Source organism: Hemicordylus capensis, chromosome 3 (assembly GCF_027244095.1).
Source record: "Hemicordylus capensis ecotype Gifberg chromosome 3, rHemCap1.1.pri, whole genome shotgun sequence".
Lineage (NCBI taxonomy): Eukaryota > Metazoa > Chordata > Lepidosauria > Squamata > Cordylidae > Hemicordylus > Hemicordylus capensis.
Genome location: NC_069659.1, coordinates 51989585 through 52008595, shown reverse-complemented (window position 1 = coordinate 52008595; position 19011 = coordinate 51989585). Strand labels below are relative to the sequence as shown.

The 19011-nt window shown below is 44.2% G+C and overlaps 1 protein-coding gene and 5 non-coding genes across 8 annotated transcripts in view; 3 read left to right on the top strand and 3 right to left on the bottom strand.

Moving 5' to 3' along the window:
- Nucleotides 1-1501: 1501 nt before the first annotated feature.
- On the top strand, nt 1502-1573 carry TRNAH-GUG (transfer RNA histidin (anticodon GUG)). Its single transcript has one exon. It is a non-coding gene; the product is annotated as a tRNA-His (tRNA).
- A 130-nt stretch (nt 1574-1703) lies between these two features.
- On the top strand, nt 1704-1775 carry TRNAH-GUG (transfer RNA histidin (anticodon GUG)). The gene has a single exon. It is a non-coding gene; the product is annotated as a tRNA-His (tRNA).
- A 760-nt stretch (nt 1776-2535) lies between these two features.
- On the bottom strand, nt 2536-2609 carry TRNAI-AAU (transfer RNA isoleucine (anticodon AAU)). Its single transcript has one exon. It is a non-coding gene; the product is annotated as a tRNA-Ile (tRNA).
- A 1018-nt stretch (nt 2610-3627) lies between these two features.
- On the top strand, nt 3628-3701 carry TRNAT-AGU (transfer RNA threonine (anticodon AGU)). Its single transcript has one exon. It is a non-coding gene; the product is annotated as a tRNA-Thr (tRNA).
- A 1091-nt stretch (nt 3702-4792) lies between these two features.
- TRNAL-CAG (transfer RNA leucine (anticodon CAG)) lies at nt 4793-4875 on the bottom strand. The gene has a single exon. It is a non-coding gene; the product is annotated as a tRNA-Leu (tRNA).
- Nucleotides 4876-6564: 1689 nt separating this feature from the next.
- Nucleotides 6565-19011, bottom strand: part of TTF2 (transcription termination factor 2) — a 31980-nt gene continuing 19533 nt past the window's right edge. For 2 of the 3 annotated variants that reach the window (XM_053312297.1, XM_053312296.1), the window contains exons 13-23: nt 16836-17026; nt 16380-16533; nt 15373-15464; nt 14101-14177; nt 13662-13804; nt 13400-13570; nt 13039-13091; nt 10577-10730; nt 8645-8727; nt 8020-8094; nt 6565-6800 (exon numbers count right to left, since the gene is read on the bottom strand). In XM_053312297.1, the coding sequence (XP_053168272.1) occupies nt 6656-6800; nt 8020-8094; nt 8645-8727; nt 10577-10730; nt 13039-13091; nt 13400-13570; nt 13662-13804; nt 14101-14177; nt 15373-15464; nt 16380-16533; nt 16836-17026 (1338 nt within the window). In that variant the 3' untranslated portion in view covers nt 6565-6655. The remainder of the gene's footprint in view (nt 6801-8019; nt 8095-8644; nt 8728-10576; nt 10731-13038; nt 13092-13399; nt 13571-13661; nt 13805-14100; nt 14178-15372; nt 15465-16379; nt 16534-16835; nt 17027-19011) is intronic. The other variant, XM_053312298.1, reaches the window with a different exon arrangement.

Here is a 19011-nt window from a genome sequence, read left to right as displayed (position 1 = left end):
AATCTTGACATCTGAAAGCCAGCCCAACAGCCCACTCCAAAAGGGTTTGGCCTTTGAATCTGCAGGGGGTGGGAAGAAGCACTTGTGAAAGCTCTTAGTACTCTTATTGTTTGAACTTGATACCAGAGGTTTAGGTTTATTTTCTCATCTGAAAATGAAATTACTGAATACTGTAGTGTGCCTCTCTACCCTTTTGTGTTCTAAACTGCAGTGGACAAATTGTGTGAGAGAAATGTATGAGGAGAGCTCAAAATGCCACTTCCCATGTTACTGCTTCTTATCTTGGAACAGTATCTCCATGTGATAAAATATTAATATGGGAAAGAGTTCTATATCTGTCCAGTCCCTCACCTGCTGGCTGTGCCCAAAAATCTTCCTCTGTCTAAAGGTCCAGAACTTGACGGATATTTCAGAGTACACGGAAAACTGTGACCTAGGAAGCAGCCCTTTGTAACGCCAAGGACTCGATTCTGTTGCAGGGAGGAGGAGGAGACGGGGGTGTGGATACAGTTGAGCAAAGGGGTACAAATAGCGGGGAGCGGGGGGCTGCTAGTCGAGTGACAGTTTGCCTTTTGCTCCCTCTTGCACTTCTTCTGGGGCGGGGCCCATCTTCACTATTCGCCTCAGGGCTCACTCCAGCCTTGCTGCAGCACCCCTGGGAGGAAACTATTTTTTCTTGAAGATGATCCATATTAATCGAATTTCAGTGAATGGACCTGCTTTTTTACGATCCCTGACTGGGCTGAGGAAGCAAGTGGCTAGAACAAATATATGATTGGAAGTGGGGGGGGGGGACCCGTGGCGCCTTAAAGACGAATATCTATTGCAGCCGAGTTTTCCGGGGACGACAATCGGCTGCATCAGATACGCGATCTGAACAGGAGAGTTTCCACTCAGATGGGAAGTGTATGTATGGCGGGGTGGCTGGGTTTCGCTCAGCATTAACTTGCTCAAAAGAATGCATTCAGACCTGCGTGTGATGTGTGTGATTCTGTAGGCTGTTACCCGGCGAGAGACTGATACAAATCTCTCTGCCTGGTTAATAGTAATTAAATTTAAAGTAACTCCTGCAAAAGCTCAAGGTTTTGAAAGTCCTGAATGGTGGATGAGGCAGTTTTTCTGGCAATAAATTAAGCTAAGTTAAACGGGGTAGTCTGCAGTCTTTCTCTGATTCTTTGTCTCATACACATTTACCCTGAGCCAGGCTTTGGTAGAGTAATTGATCACAGTGAATCGAGCAAGAACTGAGCTGTAAGCAGATGGGTGAACTTGTACTTACATTTACATTTGTTTTTTCTTTTTTCCGTGCTCTCTCTTTAAGATGCATGACAGTTACCAGGACCAAAATTAATTACAGAGAAGACTATGTTTAAGTAGAGCATCAGAGCTGATTTCTTTTTTCCCAGAAGGATCAAGGCATTCAAATAAAACGTTTAAATAATTTCTGGATAGAAACAGTATGATCATTTTCAAAAGTTTTCTTACTGCTAGGTGGTGGCGTGCCGTGATCGTATAGTGGTTAGTACTCTGCGTTGTGGCCGCAGCAACCTCGGTTCGAATCCGAGTCACGGCAAGTTCTTTTTGAATGATTAATTTTCTAGATCAAATTTAAGCAAATTAAAAGGAAAAAAAATGTAGAGTCACATTTTAATGTCAATAATATGGACAATTTCAAGATAATTTTCATCCTTCAATGGTGGCGTGCCGTGATCGTATAGTGGTTAGTACTCTGCGTTGTGGCCGCAGCAACCTCGGTTCGAATCCGAGTCACGGCAGGTTTTTCCCATCGTTTTTCTGAATCTAATTTAATTAGAAACAAAGAAAAATTATGTCACTTTTTGTTTACTGTCTTTCCTTTAGAGGTATAATTTTCAGAAGATATATTGGAAGCTAATCCATTTTACCACCGATATTTTGTCACACACTTCCAGGATCAGCAACAGACATTAAATTAAAGGACTCATATAAAACATTCAGTACATAAAGACAGGATGAAGACGAGGGTTTACTTTTACTATTTAGAAATTTTTATTTTATTTATTTATTTTTGCATTTATATACCGCCTTTCGTTAAAAAGATAACCCCAAGGCGGTTTACAAAAGTTAAAAACATACAATAAAGACAATAAAAACATCATGTTAAAAATATAAAAACATAAAAACAGGCATAAAAACAATACAACAAATACAACAAATAAAAACACAAAGAAGCTGCAGTAGAAAACGATCATGTAAAAGCCTGGGTAAAAGCCAAGTCTTTAAAAGCTTTCTAAAAGCCGTGATGGAGTCCGAGGAACGAATGGCCACTGGGAGAGCATTCCAGAGTCTGGGGGCAGCCGCAATACACAATTGCAATACACAATTAGTCTTGCAAAGTATCAGCTGCAATACACAATTAGTCTTGCAAAGTAAAGCAGAAAACCCGGGGGGGGGGGAATCCCCGAAACCAACTTGTCTGTCCTCAATTTTTGTCTAAAGAGAGACAAAAATATCAACTTGACTTTACATTCGGGACTTACTTGTTCAAAAAATATTTGGCCCGTACGGGGATCGAACCCGCGACCTTGGCGTTATTAGCACCACGCTCTAACCAACTGAGCTAACCGGCCATTTCTGTAAAAGGGCTTTGTATTTCCCCCCTTCGAGAAAATCAGTTTCAAATGACTGTCATTTTCGATTCCGAGACGTATATTTGTTTAATTTTAACGACGTTTTCAAACCGAAAATAATAGGGGCCCCGTCCCCCCGCGGTTAAAGAAAACTGACACTGTTGTCCAGGTGGTCTGGACGGTGAGCTCCACAAGAGAGAGGAAGAAACGTCCTAGTAGCTGCGTGGCTGAGACGTCGCTTTCTGCTAATAAGGGCCCCTTTGGCCAGCGGCGTCACTCAGGGAGGTGGCGAACAGGACGAGGACGAGCTTCCTTCCCCTGGCTTAAGCGGAGGGCGAGTGTCACCATCCCATTATTTACTTATTTATTTGTACTGTCTTCAAGGTACGGCTCAGATGAGCATTACACTGGAGACAAAACCGGCAGCATCCCACTTCCTGCAAGATCTGCGAGAGAGCCAGCAGGGATGGTCTTCTCTTTGGAATCTGGCGAAGGGGCTGTGCAAGAGAGAGCCTGAGCGGTAATAGACCCAACCGAATCCTATAGAGTCTTGTCATAGAGGGAGGGAGCCGCATGTGTGTTGTGTACGCGCGCGCGCGCACACACACACATGCATGCAGCAAAAATGAAAAAGAAAAAAAGCAACAAAAGCCCAGATATGCGAACGTATGTTTTATAGTGCATCCACCACCAGTACTAGGATGTTTCACAGTGGAGAAAACAAAACCCTTTCGGGCCTACGATGGGGGCACCGGCCAAAATCTGAGAGTAAAAACTTAAAAAGTACTCCAGAGAGGGGGAGCCTTCATTAGCTGAAAGCAGCAGCGAAAGTCAAATATTTAGCACTCCTCTAGCGGCTTGCGGCGTGAAGGGCGACCTTCTACACTGCTTTAAAGTAAAGCGACACGGTTCCTCGCTGGGAAGGGAATAGGAACCGCTCAGAATCAGAAATTCTTCCATCATGAAATGTGTCGTTTATTCTTAGAGAGTGCTCTTGCGAAATCATGATGCAACCTTAGGCGCCGTGGCTTAGCTGGTTAAAGCGCCTGTCTAGTAAACAGGAGATCCTGGGTTCGAATCCCAGCGGTGCCTCGAGTTTCTTTCGTTCGTCTTTTTCTTACTAAAGTATTACCACCGCCTTACGAAGCGCAAAACAGGTTCCCTGGCCTATACCCATTGTCACAGTATTCTATACTGGTATGGTGGCACCCAAACTGTTCATACAGTTGCTGAGCTACAGCAAATGTGGCAGGAAGAAATTCGTACAATACAGGCCCAATTTTAACTTCGTATACAGGACAGAACCGTCGCAAAAACCAAAGCCAAGAGCCTCTTCAACCACAATAAATAAGTCGATTGTGGAGTTTTTCTTATATTTGGCCGGCGGAGAGCATCTCAGCAAAGCATCCCTCCCCGTGAGGAATATCCTAAATGTCTCCGTATGCTTTCTCCTTCCCAAACTGTAACCAGGTTTCAGCCCAGAAGAACCTACTTTCTGCCTCTGCGCCAGTCTGCATGACCTGATACAGTCCCCCTGTGCATTTAGTTATCTTGCAAGAAGCCTATTTGCATTAGAAATGCTTTTGAAATGAAAATACATTGTGTAACAATTGAAATGGTCATTTTTTAAAAACTGAGAGGCCCCTCAAAATGTGAGACAGACTAATCTGTCCTTAACTTATGTCTAAATGCGGCACAGACTACAAATCCCATCATCCTTAGCCGCAAGTGATGGTTGGACAGCTTCGAGCTGGTGGCAGCCAGCCGTGCTTTAAAGGGTTACTAAACCAGTAGGAGTCAGGTATGGCTACTTCAATAACATTTCGCTTCGTGCCTCCGCTTGCTGCTTCCGCTGCAGCGTGACAGGGACATGCTAAAGACAGTCCTGAAGCGGCAGCCCCACTTTCCACCCCCCGTACCCGCGTCCTCTGTCTTCCATGGGATTCCGTACTAGTGAAACCGTTTCTCTCCTTCGTCGTCTTGTTTCATACCACCCGCCAAACTCCAGTCGCTAAATGAAGCACGGTACCTAGGGATTACACATAGGAACAGGGCAGAAAATACAGGAAGAAAATGTCATGCCTAAGAAGGAGCCTTCTCATTAGCCAAAACGTTCCAGCTTTAAAAATGATGTTGGGACTGCTGGTTCATAGCAATTTAGAAATAAGACAAAAATATCAATTTGTCAGAAGTGGGATTCGAACCCACGCCTCCAGGGGAGACTGCGACCTGAACGCAGCGCCTTAGACCGCTCGGCCATCCTGACAACTGAAAGCAAGGGGCCTTCATACTAATACTAGCTATTACATTTTGTATAGTTTTTCACATCAATGCTAAAATTTAAAAAGAACATTTCTTTTCTTGCTCAGCTTTCTCCTTCCTAACATGCAAGTCACCTTTCCACAGACTATTGCCCTCTTGTGGTTTGGTTTGATCTTAAAACCTAAGTCTCAGTTTAATAATTATGAAATAAGTTCATTCTTTCCACCTTTTATTTGTATGATGTTTATTTCTATATTTTGTCTGTAGGAGTTTGTACTGTTTGTGTCCAGCAAATGCTGAAGAAGGAAGGAACAGAAAATAAAATTGGAAGTATGGGGGGCGGGTTTGCTCCATTAAAATATATATATATATATATATATATATATATATATATATATATATATATATAAAATTTTAATTTATATTTTTGAAATTTTATGTTGATGCCATTTTCGTGCAGGCGCCATGCAAGGACTGCTGGGAGCAGCACCCCGTCGCTGCAGTAGGGCACTTTACAGGAGCCAGCAGCACAGGCTGCTGCTTTCATTGAGGGGTTTTCAGAAGGACAGCTCTGCAAGGCTTGCAGGGGGGGCAGGCAGGACCTGCTTGCCTCCTCTTAAAGGCATGCCTCACCAAAACATTTTGGCTAAAGAAAGGCGAATCATTTTGGCACCTCTTCTAAGAGGCACCAAAATGATTTAGGCATACCCCAAATAGCTATATTGGTAGGATGTTCAAGAACATTCCAGGACTTGCCTAAACAAGGTATATACTTGACTACATATTTTTTTATTTACAATATACATACATGAATATGACTTAGGATTAAAAAGGTTGGGAAACACTGCACTAAGATGATGATGAGTTCCTTCCTTCCATTTGTAAATATAGTCAACCTGCAAGACATATCTGTTATTTTGAGTAGAAAAAACAATGCATAAGTTTGTATTGTGTATTTGTCTGTTTTGGGGTGGGAAGGATGTCAATAGCCTCTTTCAAATTTATCCAGAGATAAATTTGTCTGTGGATCTGAAGGAACTGTTTCATACTCCTGGACGCCTTCCTGTCAAAGTTCCCTCAGATGAGCCCTGATTTGGACAGCAATTTATATCAGTGGATTGGGATGACAGTTGAACTAACATACAATTGACCATACTGGGGAGGTGGAAGAAACAAAACTAACAATTCCTGCAGTAGTCATATTGGGGCAGTCCTTTCATTAGGTGAGATGAGGTGGTCACCTCAGGCAACAGGTAACTGGGGTGCCAGCAGGGCAACAAGATGCCCCCAAGCGCCAGTGCTGCCACCACTACCACCAGAGCAGCTCTTTGAGACCGATCGGACCCTGCAAGTTTTGCAAGGAGTGCCTTTAACACGCCTTGCAAAGCTCAGAGGAAACACAAGGAGAGAAGAGGAGGGAGGCTGTTGACGTCCTCCTCACCGGGAGCCACTTCCCAAGGCAGCAAGGGTCCGTTTTGAAAGGGGCCTCCCCCACCCACCGCCATGTGGTGCCTCGCCTAGGCATGGCAGTACCTTGGGCCCTGTGGTGACAGTTGGAGCATTTCCCCACATTACAGGGTCTCTTGGGCCATGTCTCTCCTGGTGGCTAAATCCTTCACTTGAGTGCACAAACTTTTCCTCTTACAGAATGGGATGCCTAAAATGAACGAGAACCAAGACAACAACAGAGTAGTTCTAATTTGACTTAAGATACTTTATTAATATAGCATGATGAGTTTTTAAAAGGCACATGTCGATTTCTGTCTATAAAGGAACTAGCCTGGTTAAATGCCAAAAAGAAGCTTGAGGTCTGCCAGGGTGAGCTTTGTGAAGGAGTCTCCTCTTCCTGACAGCACTTTCTGGGCTAACTCTTTTTTCTTGGCTTGCAGCTCGGAGATATTTTCTTCCACTGTTCCTTCACAGACAAACCTAAAAACAAAGCCACATGGCATTCATCCACAGTTTTTGCCAAACTCCACCAATCCAACAACGACAACAGATATTTATATACTGCTTTCCAACAAAAGCTTCCAAAGTGGTTAACAGAGAGAAATAATCAGCAACAGTCACTGGAGGTACTGTGCTGGGGGTAGATAGGGCCACCAAGCTGTTAATCATTGGAGCAGAACTAAGCTGGGTGATCAGTTAAGAAGCTCACAGTGAAGGATCAGGACGACAGTCTGGAAAATGTCTTCCGTACAGTTTCAGCTTTTTTTGCAGAGCACCTGGACACTGTTGTGGGTTTTACATATCCAGCTCCCAGCCACGCTGGAGGAAGGAAGATCTAGCCACCATCACAGCCAAGACACTACAGCAAAGCAGTGGCCAAAGCTGCTTCAGTTTCCCTGGCAATGGCAGAACTTCAGGAAAGCATAGCTGAAGATAGCCAAGAGGGAAGGGCCATAGTTCAGTGGTAGATCATCTGCTTGGCATGCAGAAGCGCCCAGGAAAGACTCCTGCTTGAAACCTTGGAGAAGCTGCTAGACAGACCAATTGTTTGGCTCGGCATAATGCAGCTTCCTATGTAACAGCGGCACAGTTCTCTGAGCCACGAGGCTCAAATGTCTTTTGAGGACTTGGGGCCATCACTGCCAAGTCTGCCTGAAGGCTTTAGAACAAGCTTTGAGTGCTGTTCTTTGGATCTAAGAACCAGCTCAAAGATTTAGGAGCCAGATACTGGACACTTGACAAAGTTACCCAACTTAGGGATGGACACTATGGGAGAGGGAGGGCAAATGGGCTTCTCTTTATCCTCTTTACTAGTAACATACTTACAGCAGAAACAAGACTGCCAGGGACAAATGAAGATTGTATTCAATAACTCTGCCTCTGCATGTCCTAGGCTAGGCACCATGGGCTAAATTTCTAGGCACCATGGCTCCCTGGGGCCTGGGATTTGTCAAGCCCTGCTTTAGAAGCAGGCCAGAAACAGTTGAGGACTCCCTCCTCCTGTAGCTGACTGTATCAGAAGCACAAGGAAGAGGACGATGATGACCACTATGAGGGGGGAAACCCACTGAGGAGCCTGAGGGCAAGAGCTAGCTGATCTCACAGCAGCAGGGGAGTGGGAAAGCAGCCTGGCAGGGTACAAGGCCTGAGCCCCTGCCGCTGACAGATAATGACATGAAACATTTAAGCAAAGTATGACCTGTGGATCATGACATTGTTTCGCTGCCCCACACGGTAAATGCGGTCACAGGCTTGGTCTTCCAATGCAGGATTCCTGAAAGGGAAGAAAACTGCTCTGTTCTGCTGTTGAAGCTAAAGTCACAATTTAACTGTTAAGCTAAGCACATAGGATTGTCAGGTACGTTACAGCCCCCAATTCCCCCCCTTCCCCATTAAATCTAGTCGCTGGCTTGAGAGATGAGGCACACACCGCCGGACCCCTCCCCCGCTTTGCCCAACATCTCTTTATCCATGGTCTCCTCTATCTGTTATGTGGCACACCTGGAAATTTGCTCACTACCCTGAGTAGGGGAGAGCTGGCAGATGAAGTTAGTCACTGCTCCCTCATCCTCCCGAGGGAACAGCAAAAAGATAATCTAGAATGGGATGAGCTAGTGTGGGGAGAAATAAGCTTATTGCATTAGCCAGCCAGCCAGCAGCCATAACACAGTATGTAAGATCTGTTAAATTGCATTACAATTACAGTTCAGCATGTCGTTACTTGATCTTTGTAATCAACTGAGACCCGATTCTTGCAGCTGTAAACACAAAATAAACTGTGAGGAATTTTTGTAATGGAAGGTAAAAAGCCACCATTTCTTTACCAATGCATGTCAAAGAGGAAGAGATGGTTTCCTCCAATCAGGTTAAGGCCAACGCCACCAGCCAAGAGTGAAATTAACATCACCTGAGACAAAATAATGACAATGCAGTTAATTATCTCCCAACACTTTAATAAAAGAAACCCAAAGGAAATGGCACAACTTCACACAAATATCCTAAACAGCTTGCCATCTTTGTTTCAGGCAAATAAACTACCAGAATTACACCCTTAGAGAGTAAGTCCCTCTGCATACAGATGTATTATAGATTTACAAAGAACACACACTGAATGAGGAGAATTCACCCTCCACAATGAATTGTTCTTAACCTTTTCCCATAGGAATTCATACGATAATGAGCTAATTAATATCCTGTTTAGAATGAGCAGATGGAAAAAACAGTGCCCTCATAAGTATAATGGAAGTGCAGAAGAAGCAATTTCAGCAGATGCAGCTTGTAAAGCAGAGGAGTAGCTCTAAGACTGCAAATGTATGCCTACTGACTTGGGAGTAGAACATGCATATGATTGGACTATTAACGGGTAGGAAACCTGTCTGGCCTTGCATGTCTCCATCTCTCTAACACAGTAAGGGGAAAAGTTGATTTATGCAGCCTATTCTCTTATTTTATATAATATGTGTACTAGTGAAGGAGCTATGCAGTACACTGGAGCCTTGTTCCCTGAACCACTGACAATCTGACTTGGCCACCAGTTATGGCTTCTGACATTTTGTCACTTGACACTGTCTACACATTTTCAAGTCTAACCTCAGAAGAAGCTCAAAAAAAAGAGAAACAATAGAGATTCCCAGAATTCTGAATTCGGTTGGCCAGTATTAAAACGACATGATTGCAGGAAATCTACAAAGCCAGGGCCATGACAAGTATCAGCACTAGATAGCACTTTTGTCTTGCAGTCTGGAGCATAGTTTCATCTTGCAAATGTAATTCACTAAGGTCATACGATGAAAAAACAATATTGTCACAATTTAAGAATCTGTGCCCCTCAGAATTAAGACATTTCAGTCTCCCAAGTGAAAGGCAGAGGGAATGGACAGGGGAAGGTGTGATGGATAAAATATGCTGGCCCACGTGATCCACTGTGTAATGCAGGTAGTGCAAACCCACCCATGCTGCTGCAACCTCTCAGAGGAGCTGTCTATACTTCTTCTAATGGAGAATTGATGGTGTTGCAGTTTTGAGGAAGAGCTCTAATTTGTCAGGCAGTATGCCCACTTCAAAAGCGCTACTTAGATGAGAAACACGTCCCCAAAAGTCAAGTGATGTGCTTCCAATCTAAGTAGTGCTTCCAGAGCAAAGGCACACTACTTGAAGTACTGGCTCTCTTGCGCAAAAGTGCCACACCATCAGTACTTCATTAGGAGTCTGCAATAGCATGAATAGATCTTCCAAGAGCCTGTAGCAGCACGGGCAGATCTGCACTGCCTGCGTCAGCTGTGGAACATGCCCGTTACTGTGTGAAATGTTCCAGTTCTCTCTTGAGCAGAATTTTAATTCAACAAGCACGGCTCAAACGTGGAAGCTGGGCAATGTTAACAGGGTCTGGATCAAGCTCAAGACAGGCAGAGAGATTGGGTTATCTGTTTATTTAGCATATTTGTATACTGACCCAAACTTGCATCTCTGGGAGGTTTACAACTGTTACAGTTTAGAGGGTCATTACCAAATCATTGTGTGTTCATGAGTCAAGTATTTTATTTTTGTTCAGTTTATAATCCTTGATTCGGACTGGAGACAAGGCTAGCAAGTGGTCATGAGAATATTGGGCTCAAAATGAGCTAAAAATGAGCTAAATGAGTGAATCCTATCTAGCAATTAAGGACAGAGGACAGCACAACTAGTCTTAATGATGACTAGCTACAAAACTCATCATCAGCTGCACTGAGAACAGCTTTTCTGAATTCTTTCCATACCTGAGGTCCTTTAGGATTATTGTTGAATTCCTCAACCACATCCATCCTCTGCTTAGGATTCACAGAGCCATCCACTGTGGCATATCTCAGGCCAAGCTTCTTAAGGTGGAGGGCCACAACCTTCAACATGCTAGTCCATTGAGAAACAATGACACTAGAAAGAGAGAGAAAATGGGGCTTCTGGTTCCTAGTTCAAATACCACCTCAGCTACAAATTCATCAGGTGGCTTTAGGCAAGCTATTATTGTCTCCAACTCCACACTCCCTCCCATCTGGAGTAGGCAGATACTACCAGCCTCCCTTACAAGGCTGTTGAAAAATCACATACTGTCAGGTCCAGCCCAAGGCTCAGAGGCGCCCCAGGAGAAGCCCATCCAGGTGTCACCCCCAGCCACTGCTGTTGCTTGCCAGGGTGCCCTCCTGTCCATAATGGACGCTCCCCATCAACCACCCTTCTCACCACTGCAAAGTGGCAGGTAGCAGCAGCAGCAGGCAGGTACACATCCCCCATTGCCCACCAACACTCCTGCCTGCTGTGGCCATGAGGGCATCCGGGCAGGTGACAAGGGTCACCGCCTTTGCTGGCTTTGTGTCCTAAGCAGGCACTTAGCCGACTTTAATGGGCAGGCTGGCCCTACATACTGTGACAAGATGGAGGCGGTTTTGTGTGCATTTACTAAGGTTTCTTTACAGTTTTTTACGTTCTAATCTTCCCAACAGGATCTTGTTTTGCTGCCACCATATGTGCCCTCATCATAATCAAGAACTCTCTTTATAGGAGTCTTCCGGTTTGGTCATGTGGTGATGTAGGCGTGAGGGTACAGACAGACACACACTCCTTTGTTATTTCACAGAGCAAATAAAGACTTCTTCATTTACAGTTGCTGAAGACTGCTTGTTTTTCTACTTAATAAGTAGGGTAGTTCCTTGCTTGGTTACAGAACAGTTTCTTTGATAATAGTTTACTTCCAGATACTTCTGGTATAAATAGTTCTAGTGTCTGGTCTTACACTCCCTTTCATCCCAGAGCTCATATATTAGAATTAAAACTGTGTTTATTTTTTACAGACCCTTCCCTAGTTCTCCTTAACCCATCCTTCTCCCAGGCTATATCTCAGACACAGAGGACCTTCACACAACCAGGCGGGCAGGCAAGGCTGGGTCCAACTCACTTCCCCCTAAGACAATTCAGTAAATGTTGCTGGGGGTGCAGATCGGGCTCTTAGATGATCTTCACTGCGCCAAGCAGCAGAGATCTTCCGAGGCTGGGACAATGTATCCCGACCTCCAGATATCCCTCAATGTACCACATGATGAGCACAGAGCATTGGGGGATTCCCATGGGAGATGGCCGCCTGTGTCTGCCTGGGCTGCAAGCAACCCAAGCAGACACACGGTCTCAGCAGCTAGGTTAAAGGCATGCTTGCACCCTTAACCCTGGCTAAGAGCGGGGCTACGAAGCCAGGTTTGGTGGTGCGGCAGTGCCGAGATCCACGTGGATCCTGGCAGTTCTCAAGGGCAGCTGAGCCTGGACTTGGCTGCTTGTGAGAACAGCCTTACTCTGTGTCTTTGCAGTACACATTCCAAATGACATTCACTAACTGAATTCTAACTCTTCTCCGCAAGGGGGTTTCCCAGACACAGCTGCGGGGCTTGTCTCTACCAGGCACACTTAGTATGGGATTTAACCCTTTCCAACCCAGTTCTCCAATCTCATTTCATCACAGTAAAGTGTGCTGAAACACTTCAAGTGTGCTATATAAATGATAAAGTACATATGAAGCTGCCTTCTCCAGAGTCAGACTGTTGGTCCATATCGCTCTGTCTTCTCGACAGTGACTGGCAGCTGTTCTCCAGTGTTTGAGACAGAGGGTGTCCTTCCCACCTGGAGATGTCAGGGACTGAGCACAGAAACGTCTGCATGCAAAGCATGTGCCTGGGATTCAGCCGCAGCCCCCGATAACAAGTATCGTGTTTCTAAGGTGGATGAATATGCTGCATCAACATCCTAAAGCAGAGATCTTTATGAATGCTAAGCTCTTCTTGAATAAGGCTCCAGAGAGGGGTGCCCATTTCCATCAGGTATTGGGCCATTAACTATGGCTATTCCTCTGTCCCTAACTAGTCGAGAAATAAAGAGAGGAATACAAACCATAAGGTTCACCCTTCACATGCCATCAACACTTTTATTTGAAGTCTATGAACAGTCCTAGATCCCAATGGATTTGGAATCCTCAGGTTGGAATTTCAGAGTGTTTAGATACACTGCACCATGGAATGGAAACCCCATTTCAATTGCTCCATTTGTATCTGATCCTGATGCTGGCCCAGCCCATATTTGCTTTGCTTGAGGAGGCACACGAGCATCAGGTGCTCCCCCACCATTCCCTGCACTTTTCTATTGCACAGCACTCCAAAGCCACAACACTCCCCAGAAAGTGACCTGATGTGGCAATACTCACCTTTTCTGGGAGAGACCTTGGATGGTCTTTAGCTCTTCCAGGAGATGCAACAGCTAGAAGGGGGAGGGAAAGTACATTTAAAGCCCAATTCTAAGCATTTTGTAGAGAAAGATGTCACACCTGCAGTTGTGCAATTTCAAGTAGTAGTAGAACAGCCCTGCTCCCTAACACCATGGGTGTTGTTTTAGATGCCCATGTTCGCCTGTGCTGAACTCACCACTGAATTATAGCTTTTGCTTGTAAAATGGTAATTGCTTTAAAATAAAAAAGGCAGCGCGGGGGGTGGGACGTGAATGATGGTATTAAAAAGTGTAAGCAGCGGGGGAGGGTTTCTTAGAAAGGATTGACACAATTTTTGTACCTTGGTGCTCTGTCTGGTGCTTTCAAAGAGATCCACACTGAATGCTGTCCCAAAAAGGTACACCATAGACTGAGTGTCACTGCTCTCAGGTTCAGACAAGGTCAAAGCACTGAGCTGCTCCTCCAGGGAGAGAGAGATGCCTTCACTGCTCAGGTTAGCTTGGTCCAGAGCCTGCAACAAAAGGCAACACAGTCCACATTTGGCAACTTCTGCACCCAGATACGTCATCTCGGAACAGGCCAACAATCCTCATACATCGTACCACTTTCAGTAAGGAAAGGTGGCAGCAGCACTGACGGAGCCTCAGCAACAGGGACAAGATGTGCACAGTAGTGGAGACAGGAGGGGCATCTTTGTCAGCCTTTCCCAAGGAGCCCTGTTGACCAACTCTGAACTGCTGCGCTACTGTCAAGAGAAGAAAACACTTACACGTTGGATGAACAAGAAACAGCTTTCATTCAAAGTTCATTGCAGAAGCATTACACACCAAGAAGGCAGGTACAAAACTACTCTAGGAATGTGCTAAACTAGGGGAAAGGGTGACACTAACACACCTCTGGAGGGAAGACCATCTTTTATAGTGGGTGGGTAGACAGTAGAATAAGTGAACATGACAGCACAACAGGGGGGAAATTTGTCTCTAAGGTCCATGGCAGATTCCTCTACACATTTCTTCAAACGACAGCGCTTTGAATTCTAACCTTTGTCGAATGGGTTGTCCCCACTGTTCTCTGTAGATTGAGTTTCCTGGCGTTTGAGATAGGACTGTAGTGTAGACCTGGTTAAAGACAAGGCAAAATAATTAAAAAACACATAGATTTGTTTCAAAGTTTTCATTCTAAACATTTACACTGAGAAATGTAGACTGGTAGGGATAGCTTTAGCTGGAAGAAAACAACTCGCTTTTAGTACGAAGAGAGCAGAAGCATGTCATCATGACAGCATGTCATCAAATGAAGCTGTAACTCAATGGCAGAGCATCTGCTGGGCATGCAGAAGGACCCAGGTTCAATCCCTGGCATCTCCAGGTAGGGCTGGGAAAGATGCTTGCCTGAAACCTTAGAGAGCTGCTGCCATCCGCGTAGACAATACTGAGCTAGACAGATCAATGGTCTGGCTCAATACAAGGCATATACATACTTAACAGAAAACACCACTCTCAAATTCTAAGAGCCCAATCAGACAGGCATATACCACCTTTCATTAATATAATCTCAAGGTGGTTTACAATAAATTGAAAAACTAGAAAACTATTCAAGCATTAAAAAAACAAACTGGAATAGAAGAAAAAAATACAAATATTTTTTAAAAGTTAAAAACACACACAATAAAACCATAAAACACAGCACAGAAGCAGCAGCAACACTCATATGCAAAGCCTGGTTAAAAAACTATGATCTTACTTACTTTTTAAAAGCTAGAATGGAATGGAATCTTTTCATGAAGAAAAGATGCTCTTCATATGCTCAGGCAACATGCAACTGCATGTTACAGAAGTGTGCTTCCAAGTGGAGGCACCCAATTCTTGCCAAAAACAGCCTCACAGGGATGGACTTTGGTTGGGACTGGGGTGCACAAGCTAAGGGAAGTTAACATTACCCCCCTCATCCCCAGATACACCACCCTGAAATGGTAATTTTCTCCAGAGAGATAGTTGGAACCAGAATGAATATCAAATCTGATTCTAAGCTTGATCAAAAACTTAGAACTAAAGTAGGCTGCAGAAACACGTTACCAAAGTGGTCACTTCTACAACACAGAAAGCTGGATTATCAGTAAATTTAGGGAAAGTGATGAGAGCAAAGCAGAAATCAGCAACAGAAGGAAGCAGATGATCAGGAAGGGATCTGGTATATGGTGTCCTTTATATGTGGCTTCAAGGGAGGAGAGCACTAAGAATGCTAGCTGCAGTCAAGGTAGAATCAGTCACTAAACTGACTTCATTTCAGTGCCACCACAGACATTTGTCATACTTTGATCTTGCGAACAGCACGTCATACACCGACCGTTCTTCATCTGAAAGTTTCAATCTGTGCAATCGAGTGAGACGTTGAGGCAATGATACCTGGACAGAGGAACCACCAGATGGATAAAAAAGTGAGTCACCATTAGCGACAATATAGTGATTTCAAGCAAGTAGCAGAATCACTTCTAAGGAAAGTCCACATGCCTTTAAAAAAAACCACAACCTTTACTATACGTGCAAAGAAGCCTGGATGCTACATAAATTGAGGATTGGCTCCATTTATGTTTCTTGGGATTAAAGAAAAGATGGCAAAAGTGTCAAGGACATGTACTCTAAAGTTCAAAATCAAAGAAAAATTTCCAACAGCCAAAACTCAGCCTCAGTAAGTGCAAATAGACACAATTTGACTGAAATTTAAAATTCCAATGGTTAGAATCTTCTCCCTCCATAGGTCTAAACAAGCAAGTCAACCGGTCATGCAGAAAGAACCAGATGCCTTTGTTCAGAAACAAACTCATCTCATCTAAGCTGGCTCCACTTAATTGGCAATTAGAAGGCCCAGTTTTCAGTTTTACTGCATTTTCAGCTTACTTTCCAATGGGAAAAAGGCTTATAAGATGCGTGCACGTGCACACACGTGTATAACAACTTTTGCGTTTACAATCTGACAGAAACCAAAATTCACAGCACGTGGGAGGGAAGTCCTAGAGGACTCTGACAGGGATATTTTTCTGCCCATCCCCCATGTTGTTTCAAAATGACCGCCACTCAAAGTATAGGCAACAGCCCTTTGTAAACCATGTGCTGACAGCTGGATACAAACCAAGTTCACATAGAAGGGGGCCCTAAATGTCACCATGTTAAAACAAGCTAAAAATAGAACTACTTGTTTCTTTCCCCTCCAATGCAAAGCACTAGTAGGTTTCTTCATTTTTAAGATCTAACTAACTGGCCATTTCTGAAGGGATTGCAGGGTTGTCAATGCTCAGGAAAAAGCTACAGATCAGTTCTTACCAGAGGCTTGCCGGAGGAGTCTAGCTGGTTCTTTGTTCGCCGCAATAAGAGGCTCTTGGTTAAAATGGTCAGTCTCTCCCCTCCTTTTCTTGTATTATTATCCACCTGGCTCTTCCATACCTTGAATTCATCAAAAGGAGAGCAGCGAAGGAACCTTTGGAGACAAAAGGCAGTAGTGATCAATTACTGTCACTGGGTATCATGGAATCAGGCGGGAAAATAGTCTCCACCTAACCCTATAGGGCTTAAGTTTAACATCCCCCCCCCCCCGATTTCTCTCTGTTTTAGGTATACATCTCTCCTCTCCCTGAGTTTCTGCATTAGACACACACTAGGCAAACAGGAATTTGCCTTTCCTGTAATGCATGAAGGATTCTCCATGTAACTAGCTCACTTTAAGATGCTTCACTTAACAAGGCCTGTGCTCTTGCATGTTCCCAAGAGTGATCACCTCACCTGAGCAGACTGTACATATCCAAGAGGTTGTTTTGAATGGGGGTCCCAGTGACAGCCCACCTGGAAGTAGCTCTTAGTTTACAGGTAGCTATTGAGGCCTGGACTTTGGGGTTTTTGATGTTGTGGGCCTCATCCAGTATAATACGAGCCCACTTTATCCAGAGTAGGGGAGAGAAGGGAACCGACTTATCCTAGAGCAGAAAAAAAGACTTGCATTTAAACTGCTGAAATGAGGGAGACTGAAATGAAGGACACATATTAAAATCTGCTACAAATTAGGATAATTTGGCAAGGGGGGGGAACTCACCTTGAGTTCCTGCATTCTATTATGACTCATTCCATAATACTTTGCACAAAAACAAAAATCCCAACAACTTCATATATTACAGGTTTAGAGACTCAAATTCTGTGCCAAATACTCCCAAGCACTGCAATTACAGAATGTGCATACTGAGAGTAGAACTAAATATGCAGATTTAACAAAATATACACATTTAATTTGCATAGTCAATTTGCATGTGTATATATATATTTATTTGATTTCTATACCGCCCTTCCAAAAGTGGCTCAGGGTGGTTTACATAGCTCTTTTTGGTTGAAGATGTGGCGGAGATGTAAATTCAGTACTTGGAATTCAGTTGCAGATATATCTGGTGAAAGTCAAAGCAGTGACCTTTACTGAAAACTGAAGAGGGTAGGGAAACAGATTGGAGGAAGCAAGGAAATGATCTGGTTGATACAGAAAATGAAGAATACTATGTCCTGGCCAGTGGATCTCTTCCACATCGTTTGTTGTCTATGTCTGAACAAAAATTAAGAGCCATCCATGTATATGGTACTTTACAAATTTTTATTTATTTTATTTATTTTACATTTTATATCCCGCTATTCCTCCAAGGAGCCCAGAGTGGTGTACTACATACTTAAGTTTCTCCTCACAACAACCGTGTGAAGTAGGTTAGGCTGAGAGAGAAGTGACTGGCCCAGAGTCACCCAGCAAGTATCATGGCTGAATGGGGATCTGAACTCGGGTCTCCCCGGTCCTAGTCCAGCACTCTAACCACTACACCATGCTGGCTCGTGGTGTAAATAATAATAATAATAATGAATAAATAAATAATGAATGATGAGAGGACAGGTCACTGCCCCAAGGGGCTTATAGTCTAAATACCAATACAAGGAGACAAGTGAAGGGAAATGGAGGTAATATGCTGATGATCAGACACAGGGAATTCCACAGCAGAGAGGTCAGATAAAGAACAGTTCTAGGGGAAGATAAGATCAAAGAGCAACCAAGGCTCTTTGCAAGGGAGTATCTCTGGACAAAGTTCAAAGGCAGAGGCCACAGGAGGGGTAGGCAATCTTGGCTGCCCAGTTGTTTTTGAACTGTAACTCCCATCATTGCAAGGGATATTGTGGCTGGGGATGATGGGAGTTGTAGTTCAACAACAGCTGGAGCCAAGATTGTCTATCCTTGGGCTAGAGAGAGGAGACCAGACCAACAGCAGCAGTTGGGCGGGGGGGGGGGGGGGTCATCCACATGAATGTGGGAAGTGCTGAGGAGCAAATTAGGGGTATTAAAGGTTAAGCTAGGCCATCAAGGACTGAAAAGAAGGCTGAGGGGGAGCCATTAGGGCGATCCAAAGTAGCAATGGAGATGCAGAGGGGATGAGCTTCACAGAATGCACTTGAAGAAATATATAAAGTAAGCAGTGTGTGATGGTGGGGTGGGCAGGAGCTGAAATTGGCAGGATTTAGAAAGGAGGTCAACATCATCACCATGACCCTCTGGGTGAGAAGAAAAACCCTCCAAAGGGGAAGACAGAAAGTGTTAGAGAGGACAAGTAACTTGAGGAACTGAGGGAGGGGGGATCACAGCGATGGCCAACATTATCAATGTACTTTCCAAATTCTCTTTTCCCTCAGTTGACAGGACACTGATCTAACCACAAGAAACATGGAAACGCTTCTTTCATTCAGTACGAACCCATACAGAATGATTTGTAAATCTGAAATGTGGTGTCCAATAAATGAAAGATTTATGAAAATTTTTACTATTTCCCACCACAGTCCAGTTAAGGCTGCCCTGAGATCATCTTCTGGCTACCGAAGACAGGTTACACTGGCACAACCCTACACGCTGGGCATACTCCAATTCACTCCAGTTATAATAGGA